The following is a 22,030-nucleotide window of genomic DNA, read 5'->3' on the forward strand; positions in this document are numbered from 1 at the left end:
TCCCTCCTGTAACCTGTGAGGTGTACCTAAGTGTCAGGTCTGCCCCTCCCTCCCTGCTGTAACCTGTGAGGTGTACATAAGTGTCAGGTCTGCCCCTCCCTTCCTGCTGTAACCTGTGAGGTGTACCTAAGTGTCAGGTCTGCCCCTCCGTCCCTGCTTTGCACCCACAGAACCATGTCCACTTTCTCCTAGAGCACATAGTTTTCATAGCACCTGCCGTCTTAGCATTTTGTACTTTGCATTCCCCAAGAATGAGTTTAAGGGAGAAACATTCTTGTCCTGGGGCCATGTCCGAAGCTTAGGACTGAATTCAGTGGGAGCTTTCTGATGGCAGAAATGCTTGAACTTGGTCACTAATCAAAAGACTCTCACTTAAAAAACTCAAGATTTACATTTTTCCTAGGGACTAAAACTTGGGTTTAAAAAGTAGAATTTTAGAATCACAGAGAAAAAATTGTTGCCAAAAATCTTCTGATGTGTTTAGAATAAAACTTACCTTTGTCTTCTACAAGCTGTTCTTCAGGAGTTGGCTGTAGAAACCACTTTCCTCCTAAATTGCATTTACACACTGAAAAACAAACTAGACAGCCCAGATACTAGTCCTGATGATTGCCAGGTGGGTGCATGGCACCATCTTTGTTTAAAACTGAGCTTTGGCGCTACCTGATCCTGGATGACCAGGTCTGACATTAGTGTCTTCTGTACACATGGAGACACACTCAAGAGTCTCACTAGGTTTGTAATACTATTAAGTTGCGGTTTGACTGGGATGAAAGCAAACTTGGGACAGACTTTTTTGAGTTACATTATTTTGTTTTGGTTTTTTTGTTTTGAGACAGGGTCTCTCTGTAGCCCCAGCTGACCTAGAACTTGCTATGTAGACCAGCTGGCCTCGAACTCACAGAGATCTACCTGCCCCTGCCTCCCAAGTGCTGGAATTAAAGGCGTGTGCCACCACACCTGGCTCGAGTTACATTCTATTTAAAAATTTTTATTTTTATGTGTATGAATGTTTTACCTATATATATGTCAGTGCACTGTGTGTACAGTGCCTATGGTGGCCAGAAGACGGTATTGGAGCCCTGGAACTGGAGATAGGGGAACTGGAGTTAAGGATGGTTAGCTACCATCTAGGTGCTGGGAACTCTCCAAGAGCAGCCCATGCTCTTAACTGCTGAGCCATCCCTCCAGCTCCTTTACTTCTTTTTTTTTTTTTTCTTTTTTTGGTTTCATTTTTTTCCCAGATAATTTATTGAGAATTTCATACATGCATATAAGGTGTTTTGATCAAATCCATGCCCGCTCGCCCCCTCCAACTCCTCCCATATCTCTCCATCACAAAACCCTGATAACTTCGTGTACTCTTTCTTCTTTTATTTATTTTTTATGGGGCTTATGGCTACTCTAACATTCCCCCTCTGAAGAGGTAACCCTAAAGTCTTTTAAGGATTAGATAAAAGCTCCCAAATATTTTCGACATTTTTGGCCTTTGGAACGGAGTATGTTGCTAAGAGGCCCAAGGACATTGTGACTTTTAGCCAAGAAACTGGCTACTTTTCTTTGGGTCTTTTTACCCTAACTGCCTAGCCAATTCCTACCTCCTATTCTTATCACACCATCCTCTGAAGAGGTTACCCAAATTGCCAGTAGGGAATAGAGACGCTGACTGCTCTGGCTTTTTCCATGCTGAACAGGGACGCAGGGTGAGGCAATTGGGGTACCCCTTCAGTGGGTCTATCTAAAAGACTCCCAAATTGCATAACTCTTATCTCTAGGGGGAAAAGAAAGTCCTTGAATCGTGAACAGGAGATGTGAAGGAGAAGTAAAGGCAAGAGCAATTAGCATTACAAGTTCTAGACAGGGAACCAGAAGGAAGTCAGAACAGGGCAGTTTTCAAATGTTCATATGAGTCCACTGGAGTTTCTTGACAAGGGCTTCCAAAAGCATCCTCTATTGGGTTCCTCCTCATTTTCCTTTTGTCTTCCAAGGCTGGACTCAAGAGTGATGGATTCAGAATTTGCTTTCAGGTATTTTGATAGCTGTTGGAGTAGTTAGAATCAGTGTCAGTTCCCTCTCAAAGACTTCTAGATAGGGGGAGAAAACAAATTTAGCCATCATTTTAAATCAATAGGTGGTTGTCTCCCTAAACTACAGGTGGGCACTACAGTGTTGGAGACCAAGAATTGAAGTCTTACATCTGAGCAGCACTTTCTGGTTAGAAACAAAATCATCAATGAGAAAAAATTGTCTAAATAACTTTTCTTTTTTTATATTTTCTTTTTTTATTTTTAGTCTATGTGTATGAGTGTATTGATTCCATGTACGTGAGTGCACCTGTGTTGTGCAGTGCTGCGGAGGTCAGAAGAGGGCTTCAGATACCCCTGGAACTGGAGTTAAGGACAGTTCGTAGCCGCCATGTGGGTGCTGGGAATTGAACCTGGGTCCTCTGCAAGAGCATTCAGTGCTCTTAACTGCTGAGCCATCTCTCCAGCCCCCCAATAGCTTTTTATATAGACTCAAGCCTAATGTCTGGGAAGTGTAATCCCTTGAACTTTGAAAGAAATATACTGATGACTTTACTCTCTGATTATAGTTTCCTTTTGGGTGTTTAAGACTATATAGTTTGCCCAAATAAATCAGTTTATTTTTACACTTAGGGTCATTTGAGGGTCTGTTCCTCTGGGGTCACATGGGCTTGGGAGGAGCTTCTGGCTCCTTTCTTTTACCAATTCCATCTATGTGGAGATAAGTCAGAGGTCCTGCTCGACCATGTCTGGCTTCACTTGGAAGCATGGATGAGATGTTTCCTTTGAGTTGACTCTCCTCTTTGTAGACTGGACACTGGTTCAAGTCCATCTCGTGGGGTTTCCATGTCCTCCCAGAACAAGAGGACAGGTGACTTACTGCAGTTACAGGCATTTTGAGAGATGTTCCATGGTCCTCTGGAACTTAGTTGACCTAGGAGGGCAAGGGACAAAAACTGTCCTTTAAGTCCTTCTGACCACATTAGTATAGGCCTCAAACTATGGCTGTTAAACATCTAGTAAGGTTAGTTCCACCAGTCTGGTACTTTGAATTATCATGTGCTATGTAGAGTGACTTACTGCAGTTACAGGCATTTTGAGAGATGTTCCATGGTCCTCTGGAACTTAGTTGACCTAGGAGGGCAAGGGACAAAAACTGTCCTTTAAGTCCTTCTGACCACATTAGTATAGGCCTCAAACTATGGCTGTTAAACATCTAGTAAGGTTAGTTCCACCAGTCTGGTACTTTGAATTATCATGTGCTATGTAGAATGGGCTAGATATATATTTTGTTCCTTAAACTAGTTGACTAAACTATGACCATAGAAATTTTAAGATTATGTGTGGGAGACAGACTTGAGCCTAGGGTGAAAGTGTTATTGACAGCCATACAGCAGGCCTGAAGCAACGGCCCAACTGCTGGAGCCACAAGGAACGCCTTGTGACATTTTGCTCCCATTGGCAGATCATTAGACTAATGCCTAGAGCTCACCACTCCCTAATTACCACCCTTGGATACCCTTGGATACCTTTAAACTACTTGCTGTGCTATATAAGCTTGTGCCTTCCTGCAATAAATCAGATCTGTGTCACTGAACCTGGTCTCCTGTGTCTGAATGCGGCTCCACTGACACAGTCTCATGGATCATACCTGCTCTACCTAGCCTTCCTCAGATTGTGTACTTTAGCCTTCCCCAACTCTAGAAGGACATGTGTGCTTAGGGCCAAATTACATACAGTTGGCTGGGAAGAGTGGCTGGATAATCCGGTGAGGGTCCAATGACCTTGCTTGACCCTCCTTTAATGAGTGAGCACAACTGTCAACAAGTCCAATTGTGATGATGTTTAGCAATCAGGCTCAGCCGAAGTCATGATGATGGTAGTTATTTCATGCAGAAGGGACTGCTGTACAGCATCATCTTATTAAAAGGATTTGGTGCTAGGAGCCGCATATGAGGGAGAACGTACATTGTTTGTTTTTCTGAGTCTGTGTTACTTCACTTAGTATTAACAGTTTCTAGACCCATCCACTTACTTGCAAATTTCATTATTTCATCTTTACTGCTGAATAGAACTCCGTTGTGTAAATATATCACATTTTTGTTAACTACTCGTCAGTTGAGGAACACTTAGGTTGCTTCCGTCTCTTAGCTATCTGGAAAATAGCAGCAACAAACATGGTTGTACAAGTGTCTCTACAATAGGATGCGTCCTTTGGGTATATGCCAAGGAGTGGTATAGCCAGATCATATAGTAGGTTCAATTTTAGGTTTTTAAGATTTCTCTGCACTGGTTTCCATAGGGGTTGCATGAGTTTGCAATCCCACCAGCAGTGAATGAGCGTTCCCCTTTCTCCACATCCTCACCAGCGTTTGGTATCATTTGTTCTCTTGATCTTAGCCAGTCTGATTGGGGTAAGGTGAAACCTTAGGGTGGTTTTAATTTGCATTTCCCTAATTACTAATTACACTTTTTGAGATGTTTCTTAGCCAACTTTATTTCTTCCTTTGAGAACTCTCTGTTTAGATCTTTAGCCCATCTTTTAATTGAGTCATTTGGTTTCTCGATTGTTTTTTGAGTTCTTTATATATTCTGAGTGTTAAACCTCTGTCAGATGTATCACCAGTGAAGATTTTTTTCCCATTCTGTGGGTTTTCTCTTCATTTTTTTGATTGTTTATTTTGCTGTACTCAAAGCTTTTTAGTTTAATGAGGTCCCATGTGTTCATTGCTGACCTTAATTCCTGAGCAACTTCTGTCTGATTTAGAAAATCCTTTCCTACACCTCTATCTTGTAAGTTACTGCCAATATTTTCTTCTAATAATTTCAGGGTTTCCAGTTTCACATTGGGGTCTTTGATCCATTTGGAGTTGACTTTTCTGCAAGGTGAAAGATAAGGATCTAGTTTCATTCTTCTACAGGTGGAGATCCAGTTTTGCCAGCACCATTTGTTGAAGATGCTGTCTTTCCTCCATTGTGTTCTTGGCACCTTTGTCAAATATCAAGTGGCTGAAATTGTATGTACTCAGGTTTGGATCTTCAATGATGTTCCATTGATCTATGTGTCTGTTTTTGTGCCAGTACTATGCTGTTTTTATGACTATGGCTCTGTAGTATACTTTGGGATCTGGTATAGTAATCCCCCCAGCGTTGCTCTTTGTGCTCAGAGTTGCTTTGGCTATCTGGGGTCTTTTGTGCTGCCATATGAATTTAAGGATGATAAGGATTTTTTTTCTAATTCTGTGAAGTATGCATGGGGATTTTGATTGGAATTGCATTGAATCTATATATTGCTTTTGGTAGGATGGTCATTTTCACAATATTAATTCTTCCAATCCATGAGCATGTGAGGTCCTTCCATCTCCTGGTGTCTTCCTCAATCTCTTTCTTTACGATTCAAAATTTTCATTGCAGAGATCTTTGGTGTCTTTGGTCAGATTTATTCCAAGATATTTTATTTATTTTTTTGCAGCAATTGTGAATGGGAGCATTTCCCTGTATTCTTTCTCCAAAGCTTGTTATTGGTATATAGAAAGGCTACTAATTTTTTTGGATTTATTTTATAACCTGCCACTATACTGAAAGTGTTGATCAGTTCCAGGAGTTTTCTGGTGGAACTTTTGGGATCTCTTAGGTATAGTCATATCATCTTCAAAAAGGGATAATTTGACCTCTTCTTTTCCAATTAGTAGTCCTTTAATTTCCTTCTCCTGTCTTACTGCTTTAGCAAAAGTTTCAAGCAGTCTGTTGAAAAGGAGTGGAGACAGTGGACATCCTTGTCTGGTTCCTGATTTTAATGGAAATGCTTCCAGTTTTTCTCCATTTAGAATGATGTTGGCTGTGGGTTTGTTATATATAGCTTTAATTATGTTGAGGTATGTTCCCTCCAGTCCAGTTCCCTCTAGGACTTTGAACATAAATGCATGTTGAATTTTGTCAAAAGCCTTTTCTGCATCTATTGAGATGACAGTGTGGTTTTTGTCTTTGAGTCCCTTTATATGATTGATGGCACTTACTGACTTGCATATATTGAACCATCCCTGCATCTCTGGGATAAAACATACTTGATCGTGGTGAATGATCATTTTGATATGTGTATGCGGTTTGCGAGTATTTTGTTGAGTATTTTTGCATCTATGTTCATTAAGGATGTGGGTCTATAGTTTTCTTTTTTGGCTGTGTCTTTACCTGGTTTGAGTATTAGAGCGATGCTGGCTTCTTAGAAGGAATTTGGGGATTCTCCCTCTGTTTCTGTCATTTCGAATAATTTAAGTAGTATTGGTTGGAAGTCTTCTTTAAATGTCTGGTAGAATTCTGCTGTAAATCCATCTGGGCCTGGGCTTTTTTTAGTTGGGAGGCTTTGTATTACTATTTCAATTTCCTTATATGTTATGGGTCTGTTTAAACTGTTGATCTCTTTTTGGTTTAACTTTGGTGGGTCCCATGATGTTAGATATCCATCCATTTCTTTTAGACTTTCAGATTTAGTGGTGTATAGGTTTTTGAAATATTCCCTTATAATGGTCTGGATCTTTTGGGTGTCTGTTTATGATTGATCTTTTAAAGTCAGTGTCCTGGGTTATCCCTAGGGGGTTCTCCTTGTCGAACTCTTCTGCAGGATTGGTGGAGTTTGGTGGGGACATAGCATTTTGGCTCTCCATTTTATTATTCTTCTGTTGTGATTTTGGTATGTGAATTTCTTTTGTTGTTTGTGATTCTGATATGAGAATTAAGTTGAAGTGTGCTTCTGTTTGTTTTATTGGTGTGCCTTAGTCCTTTTCTTATTGGTTATGTAAAGCTGGTTGGTACAGGGTTCAGGTTCCTCAGGTTTAATTTGGAGGGAACTGATGGCTTCAGATCAGCTATTCAGGAGGACCCACAGAAGTCCAGTTCAGGTTCAAGTCAAGTACATTCAAGCTTCCTTCACCATGTGGAGGCAGGATCCAGGCGCTTTCATGCAGTCCCCCTTCTTTCTCAGCCCCTATACCAGAGGGAGGCCAGAACTTGGCACTCTCTGGTGGTCTGCTGAGATCAGAGCCACTATACCAATGGAGGTTGAAACCCACCCTCTCAGGCTGTCTGCTAGGATCTCAGCCTTTGCCTACCAAAGCCAGATCTGCCCTGGGGCCTTGAGAGGGGCCTCAAGAAATCCCAGGTAGGGGGATGGGTATGGCGCAATTAGGGGAAGCTCACCACCTCGTGGAGGCAGGATTTGGGGACTCGTAAGCCGTCCCCTGCATTCTCAGGCCCTCTGCCAGAGGGAGGCCAGAGGGAGGCTAAAACTTGACTCCTTCTTTTTTTTTGGTCTTTTTGAGACAGGGTCTCCCTGTAGCCCCAGCTGTCCTGGAACTCACTATGTAGACCAGGCTGGCCTTGAACTCACAGAGATCCGCCTGCCTCTGCCTCCCAAGTGCTGGGATTAAAGGCGTGCGCCACCACACCCAGCTGAACTTGACTACTTTTTGCTACAAGGTCTCACACTTGAACACAGACTGGCCTTGAGTTCCTGGCAGCCCTCTTGTCTCATTTCCAAGGGCCTGGCTACAGTTGAATTTTTCTAAACATTGTATTTCTCAAGCAGACTTATCACTTGTCTAAGACTCACCTGGAAAACTGAGTGTGGTGGCACACCCCTTTAGTTCCAGCACTCTGAGCAGAGGCAGGCGAATCTCAAATGAGTTCGAGGCCAAGCCTGGTCTGTATAGCAGGTTCTAGGCCAGGTAGAGCTACATAGCTGTGGTGGGGGCAGGGGGAGAAAGACTCCCCCAGGATTTCCAAGACTAGCCTAGACATTGTAGCAAGACCTTATCTCACAAAAGGAAAAAAAAAAGAAACAAAAACCAAGATTGTCATGGGGTGTTATTAAAATGCAGGTGCCTGGGTCAAGCAGTCCAGGTGGTTTTGGTACAGTAAATAAAGCCCAGGAGCTGCAGCACGAAGACAAATGATGGGAACACACTTGTTTATCATTTTTGGGCACCCCTGTTCCCATTGGAAAAATCAAGCCAATACATGAGAATCACGTTTACCCTGATGTCACATTTACAGGTTTGGGGCTTCGGAGTAGGGAAGATCAGGGTTCAGATTTGTTGGTCTTCCCTGGTTTTGCCTCTTGCTAACTGTGACCAAATGCAAAGGGTTTGACTTTGTTTCCCTCTGTAATGTAGACACGTGTGCCCATTGTGTGGTAGTATATGGAGTGTGTGTGATGGTGTTTGAAAAAGATGCCTTGTATGCTCTTATAAATACTGGCTAGTCCTTGTTTTTAAAGTACAGTCTTAAAGAGACTGGAGAAATGGCTCAGCAGTTAAGAGCATTGGCTGTTCTTGCAGAAGACTCAGCAGTTAAGAGCATTGGCTGTTCTTGCAGAAGACCTGGGTTTGAATCCTAGCACCCACATCCTGGTTAACAACCATCCATAAGTTCAGTTCCAGGGGATCCGATGCCGCCTTCTGTCCTCTGTAGTCATTGCATGGCACGGGTGCACTTACATGCAGGCAGTACACTCATACACATAAAGTATACTTGAAAGATGTCACAGATGTCACTTGGGAATAAGCTTCTTTCCATATACAACATCAAGATAAGGCAACTGCACCACTCACCATAAGGGCTGAGCTTGGTAGACATGCCCTGATGGTCCTACTCTGACTGCTTGTCTGCAGCCAACAACTTTTGGGGACACATCGATGTCTGTGACAAAGGATTGCACTAGAATCAGAAGCCGTACCTGGTCACACCAGGTCTTGGACGTGCAGCCTCACCAGCTCTTCTGACCTTAGGCATTAATAGGAGTGCCATGGGGGAACTAGTACGTATGTAGTTGTGTTTATAAAAACAACTTGTGTTAGCACCCAAGGAAGACCCATCAGGAGGAGAACAAAGCTGCTGTGGGGTTGCCATGGGGACCTGTAGGGGTCTTGGGTGCCTTCCGTGGTGACCTGCAGGGGGTCTCTGGTGCCTTCCGTGGTGACCTGTAGGGGTCTCTGGTGCCTTCCGTGGTGACCTGTAGGGGGTCTCGGGTGCCTTTTGTGGCATTGCACAGAGCTTCACATGCTTGATAGGTTTTCAGTGAAAGAACCGTTCTCTGTCTTTGTTTATCAGCACAGTTCTGCCCAAACTTCCTCTGCACCAAGCAGATGTGCTGGCTAGTTTCACCCGAAGTTTTGGTGGGTGGAGTCCTTTCTCATGCTGTCCATCTTCCCTGTTTGCAGTATGGTAGCTGTCCTAATGAAGAGCGGTTCAAGCCGTTAGAACACGTCCTGGAGCCAGCACAGCACAGTTGAGAGAGAATGGCCCAGCCAACCAACGTCGGGGAGCTGCTGTCCATGTTGGACTCTCCCACGCTGGGCGTGCGTGATGATGTGACAGCCGTCTTTAAAGAGAACCTCAATTCTGGTGAGCAGGGAATACCCTTTTTTTAGTTTATATACCCGCAAGAAAAGACTGACCCAGAGCCGAGTGAAACCCAGCTGGAAGATCCTCGTTTTCATCTCTAGGGGAGAATTTCTCCCCCCAACCCCCAGACCTTGTTTTAGTAGGTATTCCAAACTACCCTGGAACTCATGATCTTCCTGCCTCAGCATTCCAAAGCCTTCCAAGTGGTGAGACCTACAGGCATGCACCACCACATCAGGTTTTACTTTAAAAACAAGTGTTTAAAATGGCTGGATGTGAGAGTATCCATTGGTGGAATAACACACCCAGTTCTTCAAACCTTAGTTACAGCTGTGCTCAGACACATTCAGATGTGAGGGTCTCCCAGTGACCCCAGGAGCCTCCTTCAGCCTTCTACTGTTCTCTTAGCACCTCATTTTTTATGTGTGTGTTGGGGGGGCAGCTTTTGGGATGTGATTCTCTCCTTCCACCATGTGGGTTTGGGGGATCGAACTCAAGTCATCAGGCTTTGCAGTAAGCACATTTACCCACTGAGCCATCCCACTGGCACTCTCTCTTTAATCTATCTTACTTCTCTGACTCTGCCCTACCTCATGTATTTTAGAGTAAAATTTATCAGTAAATCCTCGTATGAGTTACTTTTCTTTACTGTGATAACACCATGACCAAGGCAACTTGTAGAAGGAAGAGTTTATTGGGCTTACGGTTCCAGAGGGCGTAGCGTCCGTAGTGGTGGGGAGGCCTGGCGGGAGGCAGCGGAAGAGAAAGCTGAGCGCTCACATCTTCAAGCAGGTGCAGGAAGCAGAGAGAATCAAAGTGGGCAAGGTTGTTTAATCTCAAAGCCTGCCTCAGTGACGTGCTTCCTCCAGTGAGGCCACACCTAGACCTCTCAAATGGTGCCACCACCTGGGGCCAAGCACTCATCTGTGTGGAGCCTGTGGAGGCCGTTCCTCACTCGGACCACCATGTGTTTTACATGAAACATTGTCAGCTTCTCTTTAGCCCAACAGGTTGCAGATTTGAGCAAGCTCCTTTTTGCTTACCAGGCTGACAAAAATCAAACGTTGATCTGAGAAGGGCACTTCTGGCAGGCTTATAATTTAGTCTTCAGCGTTTGTGCAGCACTGTCTTCCAGTTTACAGAACCTGCTATTCAGCCCATTTACAAGTGAAGCTCATAGCCTTGAATGAAATAGAGGAAAAATTGGAAACCCCAGTGTCCTTTAATAAGTAAATGGTTAAGTTCAGTAGGTCTAACTAACTGTTCGGTAGAGTACCGGGAGTCAGTCAGAAGAATATTGCACGTCATAGGTGCTGTCATCGAACTGTTTGTAACTCATGGTTAAATGGGAGAACAGTAAACAGACTCCCAGGTCACTGTGGACAGCGGGTTTGCTGTAAAATACTACTTTGTTTTACAGGTAGAAAAATTCCCGAGAGGATAGTGTTCATCTCAGAAGGGTGGATGGGAAGAGTGTCAGGAGGACTTTTACTTTCTAAAAAAATTATTATTTTATGTGTTTTGTATGCATATAGTAAACACACCATGTGTACAGTGCCCATGGAGACCAGGAGAGGGCATTGGATCCCCTGAACGGTTAAGGATTGTTGTTCCCACCACGTGGGGAACCAAACTCGGGTCCTCTCTTAACTGCTGAGCCATCTCTCCAGACCCCACTTTCCATATTCATTAGAGTCTTTTGTTTGTAACATTAAATATGGATATTTTCCCGTGTGTGTGTGTGTGTGTGTGTGTGTGTGTGTGTGTGGTGTATTTATTCATATGTGCATGGGCATCCCAGAGGCCAGAGGAGGACGCCAGGTGGCTCAGCCTATCACTCTCTTCTGCCTTACTTCCTTGAGACAGGGTCTCTCTCAATCTGAGCTAGGCTGGCAGCTAGCAAGACCCAGCAGTCGACCTGTCTCTGTCCCATCAGTGTTGGGGCTACAGGCATGCATGACCATGGCTCGCTTTTTATGTGGCTTCTGGGGATTTGAACCCAAGTCCTCATGCTTTGTAACAAGACTCTTACCCACTAGCCATGTCTCTAGCCATATTTTATAATTTAAAAAATAATAAATGAAGACCGTATGTGATGGTGCATATCTTTAATTCCAGCACTTGGGAGGCAGAGGCATTTGGATCTCTGAGTTCAAGGCCAGCCTGGTCTACAAAGTGAGTTCCAGGCCAGTTGGAGCTACAGGGAGACCCTGTCTTACAAAACCAAAACAAACAAAGTGATAGCATTTCATATGCTACAGATAGGCAGGTAAGCGTGGAGTGACCTTGCTACACCTAATGAATTACGGAGACAGAAACGACGATAAATGAAACCTTGGGTGGCACATAAAGAGCGTTTTCTGGCTTTTACATCACTGCTGTCGAGGTAAAAGGAAGTAAATCTGATGCGTTGCCCTTTTCTGTATTTAGAACGTGGTCCTATGCTTGTGAACACCTTGGTGGATTATTACCTGGAAACCAGTTCTCAGCCGGTATTGCACATCCTGACTACTTTGCAAGAGCCTCATGATAAGGTAACTGCCGAGACACCAGGGCAGAGCAATATGTTCTCTGAGCACTGTGAAGAACCACTGCAGTCTGTCCACAGCTTATTTGACTTCTGTGGTGGTGTTTCCAGAGTCTTCAGCACATATGAAATAATTGGTTTTGGACCTGAAAAGTTTACATAGTAAAATCTTTCAGAGGCTCTTTACAGATCCTGTTCTTTAGAGAAATCTTGTAACTCCAGTATTGTAGTTGAATGGTGATAATTTAACCCATAAAGAACCATCTTTAAGCCCATGCTTTGAGTAAGATTTGTAAACATCTTGCTAGGAGAATGTCCACTAGCTCATGTGGCTAGTGAGCAAGTCCAGCACCAGGCACTTGGAGGCCTCTGTGTTTTCTTTTTGTTTGTGATAACAAAGCATTGTTCCTGTAGCCTAGGTGAGCCTGGAGTTTGTGTATGGGAGAGAGTGCTTTCATGAGCATGGTGTGCTTCTGGTGGTAGATCCTGCTCATCTTTGGTACTCCAGCAAGACTGCAGCACGCACCACTGCTCTGTTTAGATTTTGGACCAGAGCTCATATGCTAGGCCATTCCAGCTGTGTGGGGCTTCATGTAGGACCCCTGATAGTCAGCCTGTTGTGGGTTTGCAGCCTAGAGTTACCTTGAGAAAGAGAAGCTGTGACAATGTCTGGTTCCTCTTTGCAGCCTCGCAGTCCCTTTTTCACAGATTGCAACTGGCCGGTCTCTGTCAGGCCATCGAGGCAAGGCTTGGCTTGCTTATGTGGTTTTGAAAATTTTGGATTGGACTTTTTCAGTCTTCATGGATCTTGTCAGTGAAGACTGAAGAGGCTGGAGCTTGTCAGCATTGCCTGTGCTCACCTCACACCTCACTCGGAAATTCCCCTTGCTCTTTCACATGTTCAGCACCTCTTGGACAAGATTAATGAGTACGTGGGCAAAGCTGCCACCCGTTTGTCCATCCTCTCGCTGCTGGGACATGTTGTGAGACTGCAGCCGTCCTGGAAGCATAAGCTCTCTCAAGCACCTCTTCTGCCTTCCTTACTGAAGTGTCTCAAGGTAGGATGTTTGTAAGATTGAAAGAAATGACTGTGATGCTGTTTCTCAAGTGTCAATGCTCTCTCTTTCCACCACGTGGTCCCAGGGATTGAACTCTGACTGTCAGGCTTGGCAGCAAGTGCTTTCGCTCACCAGCCCTGGTTTTTGTATTAAGATTTATTTATTTTCCCCCGGCATGATGGTACATGCCTTTGATCCCAGCACTTTGGAAACAGAGGCAGGTGGATCTTTGTGAGTTCGAGGCCAACTGGGACTATAAGGAGACCCTGTTGTTGGGAGATCTCTGTTATGCAAAGTTGTAAGCCCCTTCACACCGGACAGCTCATGCAGCTCGGGATTAATGTGCTGCGGGCTCCTTTCATAGCGGAGTGTCTTCCTAGCATCTTCCCTGTCTCTCCTTTTGAAGTGTCCGCCACGAATGCTATAACATAAACATGGCCTTTGGCTCTGAAAGGTACCATGCCTTCCTGTAATTTTCCTAGCAGACAACTGTCTGGCAGAAATCCACTTCCACATGTAAATAGAATGCCTCACAAAGCATCTAACAGCCAAAGCTTTTACCACTACCCCCATGGTATAAAATATCTTAGCCTTCTCTTAATATTGGGATTTTGGGTCAGAGACTGGGTCCCAGAGATTGGGTCCCAGAGAGAATAAAGCTGTAAGCACAGACTAAGCCGAGCCTTGAGTCTTGTGTACCGGCGACCTGATTCCCCCGGAGGGCAGCACCTTCCATTACTGACCCACGGACAACAGCTTTCGCCATCTCCGTACTCCTTCCCTGCGTGGCTCAGTGGCCAGGAGCCTCACATCCTGAGGAAGGGTACATGGGTGAAATAGAGACGGGATTCCGGCTGGACAATGCTCCAGTAGCAGAGCAAGCTCCCAGCACCAGAGAAGTTGCGACAGCCACCAGCTGTTGCCAGCACCAGAGACACGGGCCGAGCCGCCGGTAAAGCCTGCAGGGCGCCTGCCGCTCCTGGAGCCGCAGCTTCCCAGAGAAGTCGGCGGATCTGCCGTGCCACTCCTGGAGCCGCCCGCTCCCCAGAGCAGTCTGCGGACCCGCAGGGAGTGAGCGCACCCTGCGCCCAGAGAGAGCGCAGTCGCCCATACCGTCTTAAAAAGGCCAAAAAAAAAAAAAAAAGCCAGGTGCGGTGGCGCACGCCTTTAATCCCAGCACTTGGGAGGCAGAGGCAGGTGGATCTTTGTGAGTTTGAGGCCAGCCTGGTCTACATAGTGAGTTCCAGGACAACTGGGTCTACAAGGAGACCCTGTCTCAAAAAGACCAAAAAAAACTAATTTAATTAATTTATTTTATGTGTATGCATGTATTGCCTGCATGTAGGTAGGTGCACCCATGTTGTGCTTGCAGAGGTCAGAAGAGGCTGTCGGATCCCCTGGGACTGGAGTTATGGACAGTTGTTAGCTGCCATGTGGTGCTGGGATTTATGGACAGTTGTTAGCTGCCGTGTGGTGCTGGGATTTGAACCTGGGTCTTCTGCAAGAATAACCAGTGTTCTTAACCGCTGAGCCATCTCTCCAGCCCCTATTTATTTTATTTTTATGGGTGTGTGTTAGTGCATACATGCATGTATGTATGTGCATCAGGTGTGTTCAGTGCCCATGGAGGCCAGAAGAGGGCATCAGATCCTCTGGTGTTTCAGATCTGCCCATAACTTGAGTTACAGGCAGTTGTCAGTCACCATGTGGGTGCTAGGAACTGAACCCAGGTCCTTGGCAAGAGCAGCAAATGCTCTTAATCGCTGAGCTGTCTCTTTAAGCCCACCCTCTCTGTGCCTGCCCCCACCTCTCTTTGGTTTGGTTTGTTCTTTGAGGCAGGGTCTTGTTGGTAGTCCTGGTTGATCTGGAACTCACTGTGTAGCTCAAGCTGGCCTTGAACTTGCCAGAGTCCTCCTGCCTGAGTCTCCCAAATATGTGAGCCACCATGCTCAGCTCATAGTAGTCCTTCACAAAGCAATAGCTAGGTTAGAGATGTGGCTTGGTGGTAGAGCTATTGTTTAGCATGCATAAGACCCTGGGTTTGATTCCAACCAGAAAAAAACCCCTGAACTACTTGTAGCGCCTTTTTTTAAAAATGATGTAACAGAAAATAATGTCTCAGACTTGGTTGAATGGGTAAAAACAGCACAGTGCTGCTGTGTGCTGTGTAAATCTGCTTCTTATGCCTTCACCCGGGTGCTGTGAGGAGGGGGCCTGAGGTTTCAGGACTTGGGAGTCTCAAGCCAAGTTACACTCAGCTCTTAGATGAAGAGGTGAGAGCCTGGGAACTGGTCCACCCACGCGTGTCACAGTGGCACACAGCTGTACGCTGAGTCTATGTCAGTGGACCTGGGACGTGGGGAAGTGCGCGCTAGAGGAACTTGGAGACTGTGGTCTCAGGACCCGGGACCTCATCACACACTGCGGTCTAAGCCTGACGTCCTGCTCGCACTTCCTTCTGCAGATGGACACGGATGTCGTCGTCCTCACTACGGGTGTCTTGGTGTTGATCACCATGCTACCCATGATCCCGCAGTCGGGGAAGCAGCACCTTCTTGATTTCTTTGACATCTTTGGCCGTCTGTCGTCATGGTGTCTGAAGAAACCAGGTACAGGTCCCAGTGTCCCTGGCAGGTCCCTACTGGACAGCAGTTGCGTGCTGTAGGGAGGATGTGTGTGGCCTTATGGTGAAATGAGCTGCTCACTAGGTGGAGGAGCTGTTTGCTCACTTCTACTGCAGGCACATGTAAGAGCGTGGCTGGGAAGATACCACCCTTATTCTGTTGGTCTGAAAGGATTATGAGAGAAACTGAGTACAACTTCCTGATTCAGTAGTAAAACAGAAACGTAGCCTCCACCTGTGAGTGCTGTTGTGACTAAGCTCACAGCGTTGGTGTCCTACTGTGCTACAGCTTCACCTGACCGCCTTCGTCTTCTCCCAGAGAAGGAGGAAGGAGAGTCCAGCATGTCCTGAGTAGCGCAGGAGTGTCAAATGCACTGGGATCTTTTCCTGTATCAGCAAGCAGCAAGATTTATCAAAGTGATTGAGATGCTTTATGCCTGTGAAATTCGCTATCTTTTGCTAATCCTAGCATGAAATATTCATAGTGGAAGGATGAGATGTGTACCATCTGTGGGTGGGAAACTGTGGCTTTCAGGCCAACAAGCATAGGCCTGGACTGCTGTTAGTAGCGACTTCTGGAGAAAGGGATTGTCCCCTCTGAGGGGCAGCTGGAGTTTCTCCAGGGTCTCGGGGCAGCTAGATGGTGGTTTCTCTTTCTTAGGACAATTTAAACTAAACTTCTGCATGGTTTTATTTTTCCCTCTTTAGTTATTAGTCTGCATAGCTAAGACCATATTTTGATTTTGAATCTCTCACATGTTCATTCTATAAACAATTGAATGTTTATTACTTTCCAAGCACTGTGCTTGGCACTGGGATAGAGAGGGGAGAGGTGTCACTTCAGATTGTGGGGAGAGTGGCTATGCTTGTGGAGGCAGCTCAGCATTGAGGTGTGGAGTCTTTCTTGGGAGGTAGTAGGAGAGAGAGTAGAGAGGGGCAGAGATAGACCAGCAAGAGCCCTAGATCACATGAAGCTGAGTGGGTGTACTCAGAGGCCAGAGGAGCCAGTCCTGGATTTAAACTAGGCGTCTGCTGTGTGCAGATTTGCATGTCTTACATCTCTGAAGCGCAGCGGGGCACACGTGAACAGAGGCTGTCGGTTACGTGTGTCTGTGCCCTTCTACCTCTGTACAGCCGATTCCCTGTCACTGGTTTCCTTCCTCAGGCCACGTGACAGAGGTCTACCTTGTCCACCTCCATGCCAGCGTCTACGCCCTCTTCCATCGCCTTTACGGGATGTACCCCTGCAACTTCGTCTCCTTCCTGCGCTCTCACTATGGCATGAAGGAAAATGTGGAGACCTTTGAAGAAGTGGTCAAGGTGAGACTCCCGTCTGTCTGACCCTCATGACCCTCAGAGCTGCATTCAGACAGGTTACATCATAGCTTCGGTGTTAAACGGGCAGACGGAATTTTGGGAGGAAATCTTTTAAGCTCCCCACTTTGTACCTAGGCAGCCACTAATCTTGCCGATTTGTGGACAGAGTTGCACTTTGGTGCTTTTCCTGTGTTTTGTGACTAGCTTCTCACTGAACAACTCTCAGGGTTCATCTGTGTTGTAACACGTATCAGTGCTTTATTCCTTTATTATTAAATAATGTTCCCTCATGTGGATGTGCCACAAAACTTCATATCTATAATTTGTCAACCCAAACTCTTCCAGCCAATGATGGAGCATGTGCGAATTCATCCGGAATTAGTGACTGGATCCAAGGACCATGAACTGGACCCTCGAAGGTACAGAAACCAAGCTAGAATCTTGAAATCGCTTAAGGGATTGAAGCTGCGACCCACGAATACCAGGAACATAAATGCTGCACTTACAAAGTGGGCTGAGACTTGGAATGTGTCAGAGCGTACTAACCCTCCCAGGGAGCCAGTGACTCGCTGAGCGGAGCCGAGGTGACCGCAGCAGAGGCCTGTCCCCAGAGGCCCGGGCAGGCTGGCTTTTTGTCGTGTGAGTGGCCAGGAGGTGAATGGTGCTGAAAACAAGGAGAGACAGAAAGGCCAGGTTTGGAGTCGGGGGCCTCCTCGAGTCCCCGTTTATACCTACACTGCCATAGCCTGGCACCCTCTGTGGGCCTGCAGGAGTTCCCAGGTGTGCCCTGAGGAGACCTGAATGTGCCCAGGAGTCTCAGGTTGGGGACCAGGCTTGTGCGGGGAGAGCTGCAGCAGGACTGGAAGGAGGGAGTAGGGAAGTCGGGTGGCTGAGTTGTGAGGAGCACCGCTGCTTCCCCGCCCTTCCCTGACTGACAGCCAGTGCTGTGCTTCCCAGCCAGGAGAGGGAGCCTGTTCTGGGGAACCTAGGCCCCAGGTATCGGCCTCTGGGTTTCCTGTTGATGAGACTGGCTTGCAGCTTAGTCCCCTGCCAGAGTCACACCTCTCTGCCACTGCTTCTCTGTGCACCTTGAAGTCAGTCAGCTTGAAGCAACTTGCAGTAACACACAGATGTGCAGCTGGCCTCCAGCTTCAGGTAGGGCAGTTCCAGTATGTTTGCTCTGCCGAGACTCCTGCCCACCTCAGCGGCTGTTCTGCTTGGTGCTGATCCTCTGAGTTGTCTCTACCATTGTCACAGACGTCGTGTTGTTCGGAAGCCAGGCATAGCTCAGAGGGGCGGTCTGTTGCTGCTGGACACAGGTTTGTGGAGGGTGAGAGCAGGGGCCACATCTGCTCTGGTCTGACCTGGCCTCACCTTTGAGAGGGCCTTTAGTGAGGTCATTACATGAGGTTACAGGTAAGGCCGGAAAGCGAGAGGCGTTCCCTGTCGGCCTGCTGCGGTTTCTCGTGGGGCAGCTTTCTAGATGAGCTGTGCTGCCTGCCATCAGCTCTCAGGAATAGGTCTGTGCAGAATCCTGTGGGGTAAGATGAGGTTGATCTGGGAGGGTGGGCGCTTCCCCAGCATGTAGTGGAGACGAGTGTTCTAGGTCAGGTCACCCGACTCTCCCTTGGCTAGAAGTGGTGGCAGCAGGAGCCTTGAGGGGGGTGCCCTGCAGCCTGTTTATCTCTTGGCAGGTCTGTTCTGAGCTGAACCGGTTGTAGGCTGGGATCCAGCTGTCAGTCTGCTCTCCTGAGACTTTGCTTGGCCTCTTTCCTGGGCAGCATCTCCTGTTTCCTGTATCTTCTGTCTTTGGTTTACTCTGGTTTGGGGGCAGGAGGTACACACACAGTGTGCATGGAGGCCAGACTGGGTCAACACTTGAGTATTTTCCTCAGTCACTTCTCCACCTTATTTTATTTGTTTAGTTTTCTTTTATGTGTATGAGTGTCTCACCTTCATGTATGTGAGTGCACCCATGTCATGCATTGCCCTCGGGAGTTCAGAAGAGGGAATTGGATCCCCTGGAACTGGAGTTAGGGAAGGTTGCTAGCCACCATATGTGGGTGCTGGGAATTGAACCTGGTTCCTCTGCAAGAGCAGCCAGTGCTCTTAACTGCTGAGCCATCTCTCCAGACCCCGCCCCCCCCACCTTATTTTTTTGAGGCAGGGTCTTTAACTGGCTCTGGACCTCAGCACTGGCTAGACCAACTGGTCAGCAAGCCCAGGGAACCACCAGACTCTCCTCAACACTGGGCTTAACAGGTGCCTGCTGCTTCACTCAGCTTGTTTTTGGTAAACGTGGTGGGCTCTGGTTTTCATTGCACTCTGTCCTCTAGCATTTTGAGAAAGGGTGCAGTAGTTTGGCTGGGTATAGATGCTGGGGTCGGAGGCAGAGTACATCGCCGTCTTGTTGATGGTTTTGCTGTTGCATTTTCCTCTGCGGGAGCTGCAGGCTCTGTCTGTTGGCACGGTACTCTGAAATTTCCTTGTGATGTACCTTCTCACTGTTCATCCTAGAAGCTCTTTCAAGTTCTAGAGAGTTCTTTAATATTTTGTGCCTAGCTTTCTTCCAGAACTTCTCAAACTGACATCAAAACCTGTTCTCTTTCTGTCCTTTTGTCCCACTTCCTGTAGACTTCTTTGCCTTTGGCTGTCAGCTTTTCCATGAGCTGTCGGTTTGGGGTCTCCGCTCGCGCAGCGTGCTCTGGCTCCTGGAAGGCTGTTCTTCTGTCACTTGTCCCCTTCTGCTTCGGGTACAGTTCTTTGAGAGCTGACGGTGTTGTTCTGTTTTCCCAGGATGATCCGTTTTGATTTGTCCTTTTTTAAGACAGACTTTTTGGAAGGACTTGGTAATTTGCCTGTATCTGCTTATGAGGAGGAACTTTTTAATCAGAGCGTTTGTGTGTGTGGATCCAGCATCCGGGGGAGGTATCGATACCAGTGTTTTCTTCTTGAGCTGGTCAGATTTTTTTAGGACATTCTTGTGCTCTCTGGACTGGTGAGGATCTGGCTGCCCCTAGGGAAGAGGCAGGTAACAGTGCTGGTGGTTTTGGCATTTAGGCCTTGCCTAGGGTGTACTCCCACCTCTGCTGTCTGGGCTTTGTTCTGGCCTAGCTTTACTTTCCTTGAGAGAGTGCCCCTTCCAAAGAACAGCTCAGATTCCTGATGACAACAGAGTGATCATCTGGGAGTGTAGAGCTGGAAGGACCTCAGGCGCATGGTGCCTCTCCAGCAGCTTCTGCCCTGGCTGCCTCAGGCCGGCCGTCTGCTGCTGCTTGCCGCTCCCTCTGGTCTCAGAGGCTGTTGTTGCTGTGAGTCTTTTGGCCCCCGAAGGTTCTGCGGCTATGAGGCATGGGCAGTTTGAGGTTAGCTTCCTGGTATCGAGTGTCAGTCAGCTCTGGCCTGTTGGGCTCCAGGTTCAGACCCTGTGGTACTTCCTTTTTTCTCTTCTTTTCCTTCCTGTGATTTGTATTTGAAAGCATTTTTATTATAGGTGATGGGACTTCAGGAAATTGTACAGTTGGGTGTAAATGTTCAGTCAGCAGTGTCAGCTTGAGGGCCTCTCAGTCAGCACGTAGCTCCTCAGAGGCTGGGGTTTGGTGGGGCATCTGGTCTTGGAAGGAAGCACTAACATGAAAGACAGCATATGGAGGAGGAAAGGTGCCGGAAGGAAGGAAACTGACAGCAGAGAGCAGAGCCCCTGTCTGCAGGTCACGTGAGGGGCAGGACGGCCCAGCGAGGGTCATCCTGAGATTAAAGGCAGAACAGTAGGCACTTAGAGGAGAACCGAGGGAGTGTTCCTGCCAAGCAATTGGAAGGTAGAGTTCAGACTGTCTCAGAACGCTGACCTACGAGAGGTGGGTGACATGAGAGGTTAGACCAATGAGTTAGGGAGCCAGGCAGCCAAGAAAAAGTTTTAAAGAGGAGGGAAGACTCTGATGGAAGAAGAGCTCGTCAGTTCCTGAATCAAAGGGCACGTGCTTCCAGCTGGAGGGTTGGTCTAGCACATGCCCAGTCAGTAGGAAGGGTGCTACCAAGTCTCAACGTGATGAGGTTTCAAAACACCAGAGGAGGGGCTGAAGAGACGGCTCAGCAGAAAATCACTGGCTGCTCTTGCAGAGAACTCAGTTCCATTCCCAGCACATATGGTGCCTAACCACTGTCTATAACTCCAGTTCTAGGGGAATCTGACGCCCTCTTCTGTCGTCCATGGGCATTGCATGACATGGGTGCCCTTATACAAATGTAGGCAATACATTCATACATGTAAACTAAAAATAATAAAAAAATACCAGAGGAATAAATGCTTCAGCGAATGGGAAAATGAACAGATACAAATAATTAGTAGTAAGAAGAAGTGAGAGAGGGTTAGCTTCTCAGCCTTTTCATAACTGAGAGGAAAGGGGTTTTGGTTAGAATTCTTTGCCCAGCCAAATTTCCTGTCACATGTGAGACCTTGAGATAGACAAGGATACGAATTTACCTCTACTCTGTCCTCAGCTGGCCATGGGAGACCGTGCTCTGCCAAAAACGGGGTAAAATGAAGGCAGAAAACCTCCCAGGAAGGTTGGGGCTCGACACAGCCTCCTGGTCAAGGGAGGTGTCAGATGCCAAGACTGAGGACTGGTGCAGCTCCAGGAGGGAGCTCAGTAGTGGGAGGGGACTTAGCCTGCAAGATGCCGCCTTTCATTATGCGGATGTTGTGTTAGGCACAACAGAGCCACCAGGGTAGGTCAGGAAGAAGTGATGGGTGCATAGAGAGCCGATGTGACAAAGGTATTAAAACTTCAGCATGTTCCACGTGAGAAAAGATACGTTGCCAAGTTACCTCTTCAGTTCTGCTGTGATTGGAACATACATGGTCTTCATAATTGCGTAAATCAGTTTTGTAAGAAAGAATGAAAATAGGTTCCATGGGGAGGAGGGAAAGGATGGGTGGCAGAGACCTGTCCTCATAGCCAGTGGATGAGTGAGAGGCAGAGAGAGTGCGTTCCTGGGAAATGACAGAGGCAGGAAGGAGTTCAGCTAAAACTGGAAGCAGTAGCCAGAGGGGATGGGGGAGAGGGGATGGGGGAGAGAGGGA

At 46.9% G+C, this 22,030-nt stretch overlaps 1 protein-coding gene across 6 annotated transcripts in view; it reads left to right on the top strand.

Moving 5' to 3' along the window:
• Positions 1 to 22,030, top strand: part of Tsc1 (TSC complex subunit 1) — a 64,220-nt gene that overhangs the window by 19,013 nt on the left and 23,177 nt on the right. For all 6 annotated transcript variants that reach the window (XM_008843949.2, XM_017800840.1, XM_008843951.2 and 3 more), the window contains 6 exons: positions 9,239 to 9,422; positions 11,853 to 11,956; positions 12,855 to 13,007; positions 15,472 to 15,616; positions 16,796 to 16,950; positions 17,293 to 17,366. In XM_008843949.2, the coding sequence (XP_008842171.1) occupies positions 9,317 to 9,422; positions 11,853 to 11,956; positions 12,855 to 13,007; positions 15,472 to 15,616; positions 16,796 to 16,950; positions 17,293 to 17,366 (737 nt within the window). In that variant the 5' untranslated portion in view covers positions 9,239 to 9,316. The remainder of the gene's footprint in view (positions 1 to 9,238; positions 9,423 to 11,852; positions 11,957 to 12,854; positions 13,008 to 15,471; positions 15,617 to 16,795; positions 16,951 to 17,292; positions 17,367 to 22,030) is intronic.

Source organism: Nannospalax galili, unplaced genomic scaffold (assembly GCF_000622305.1).
Source record: "Nannospalax galili isolate Female #2095 unplaced genomic scaffold, S.galili_v1.0 scaffold300, whole genome shotgun sequence".
Classification (NCBI taxonomy): Eukaryota; Metazoa; Chordata; class Mammalia; order Rodentia; family Spalacidae; genus Nannospalax; species Nannospalax galili.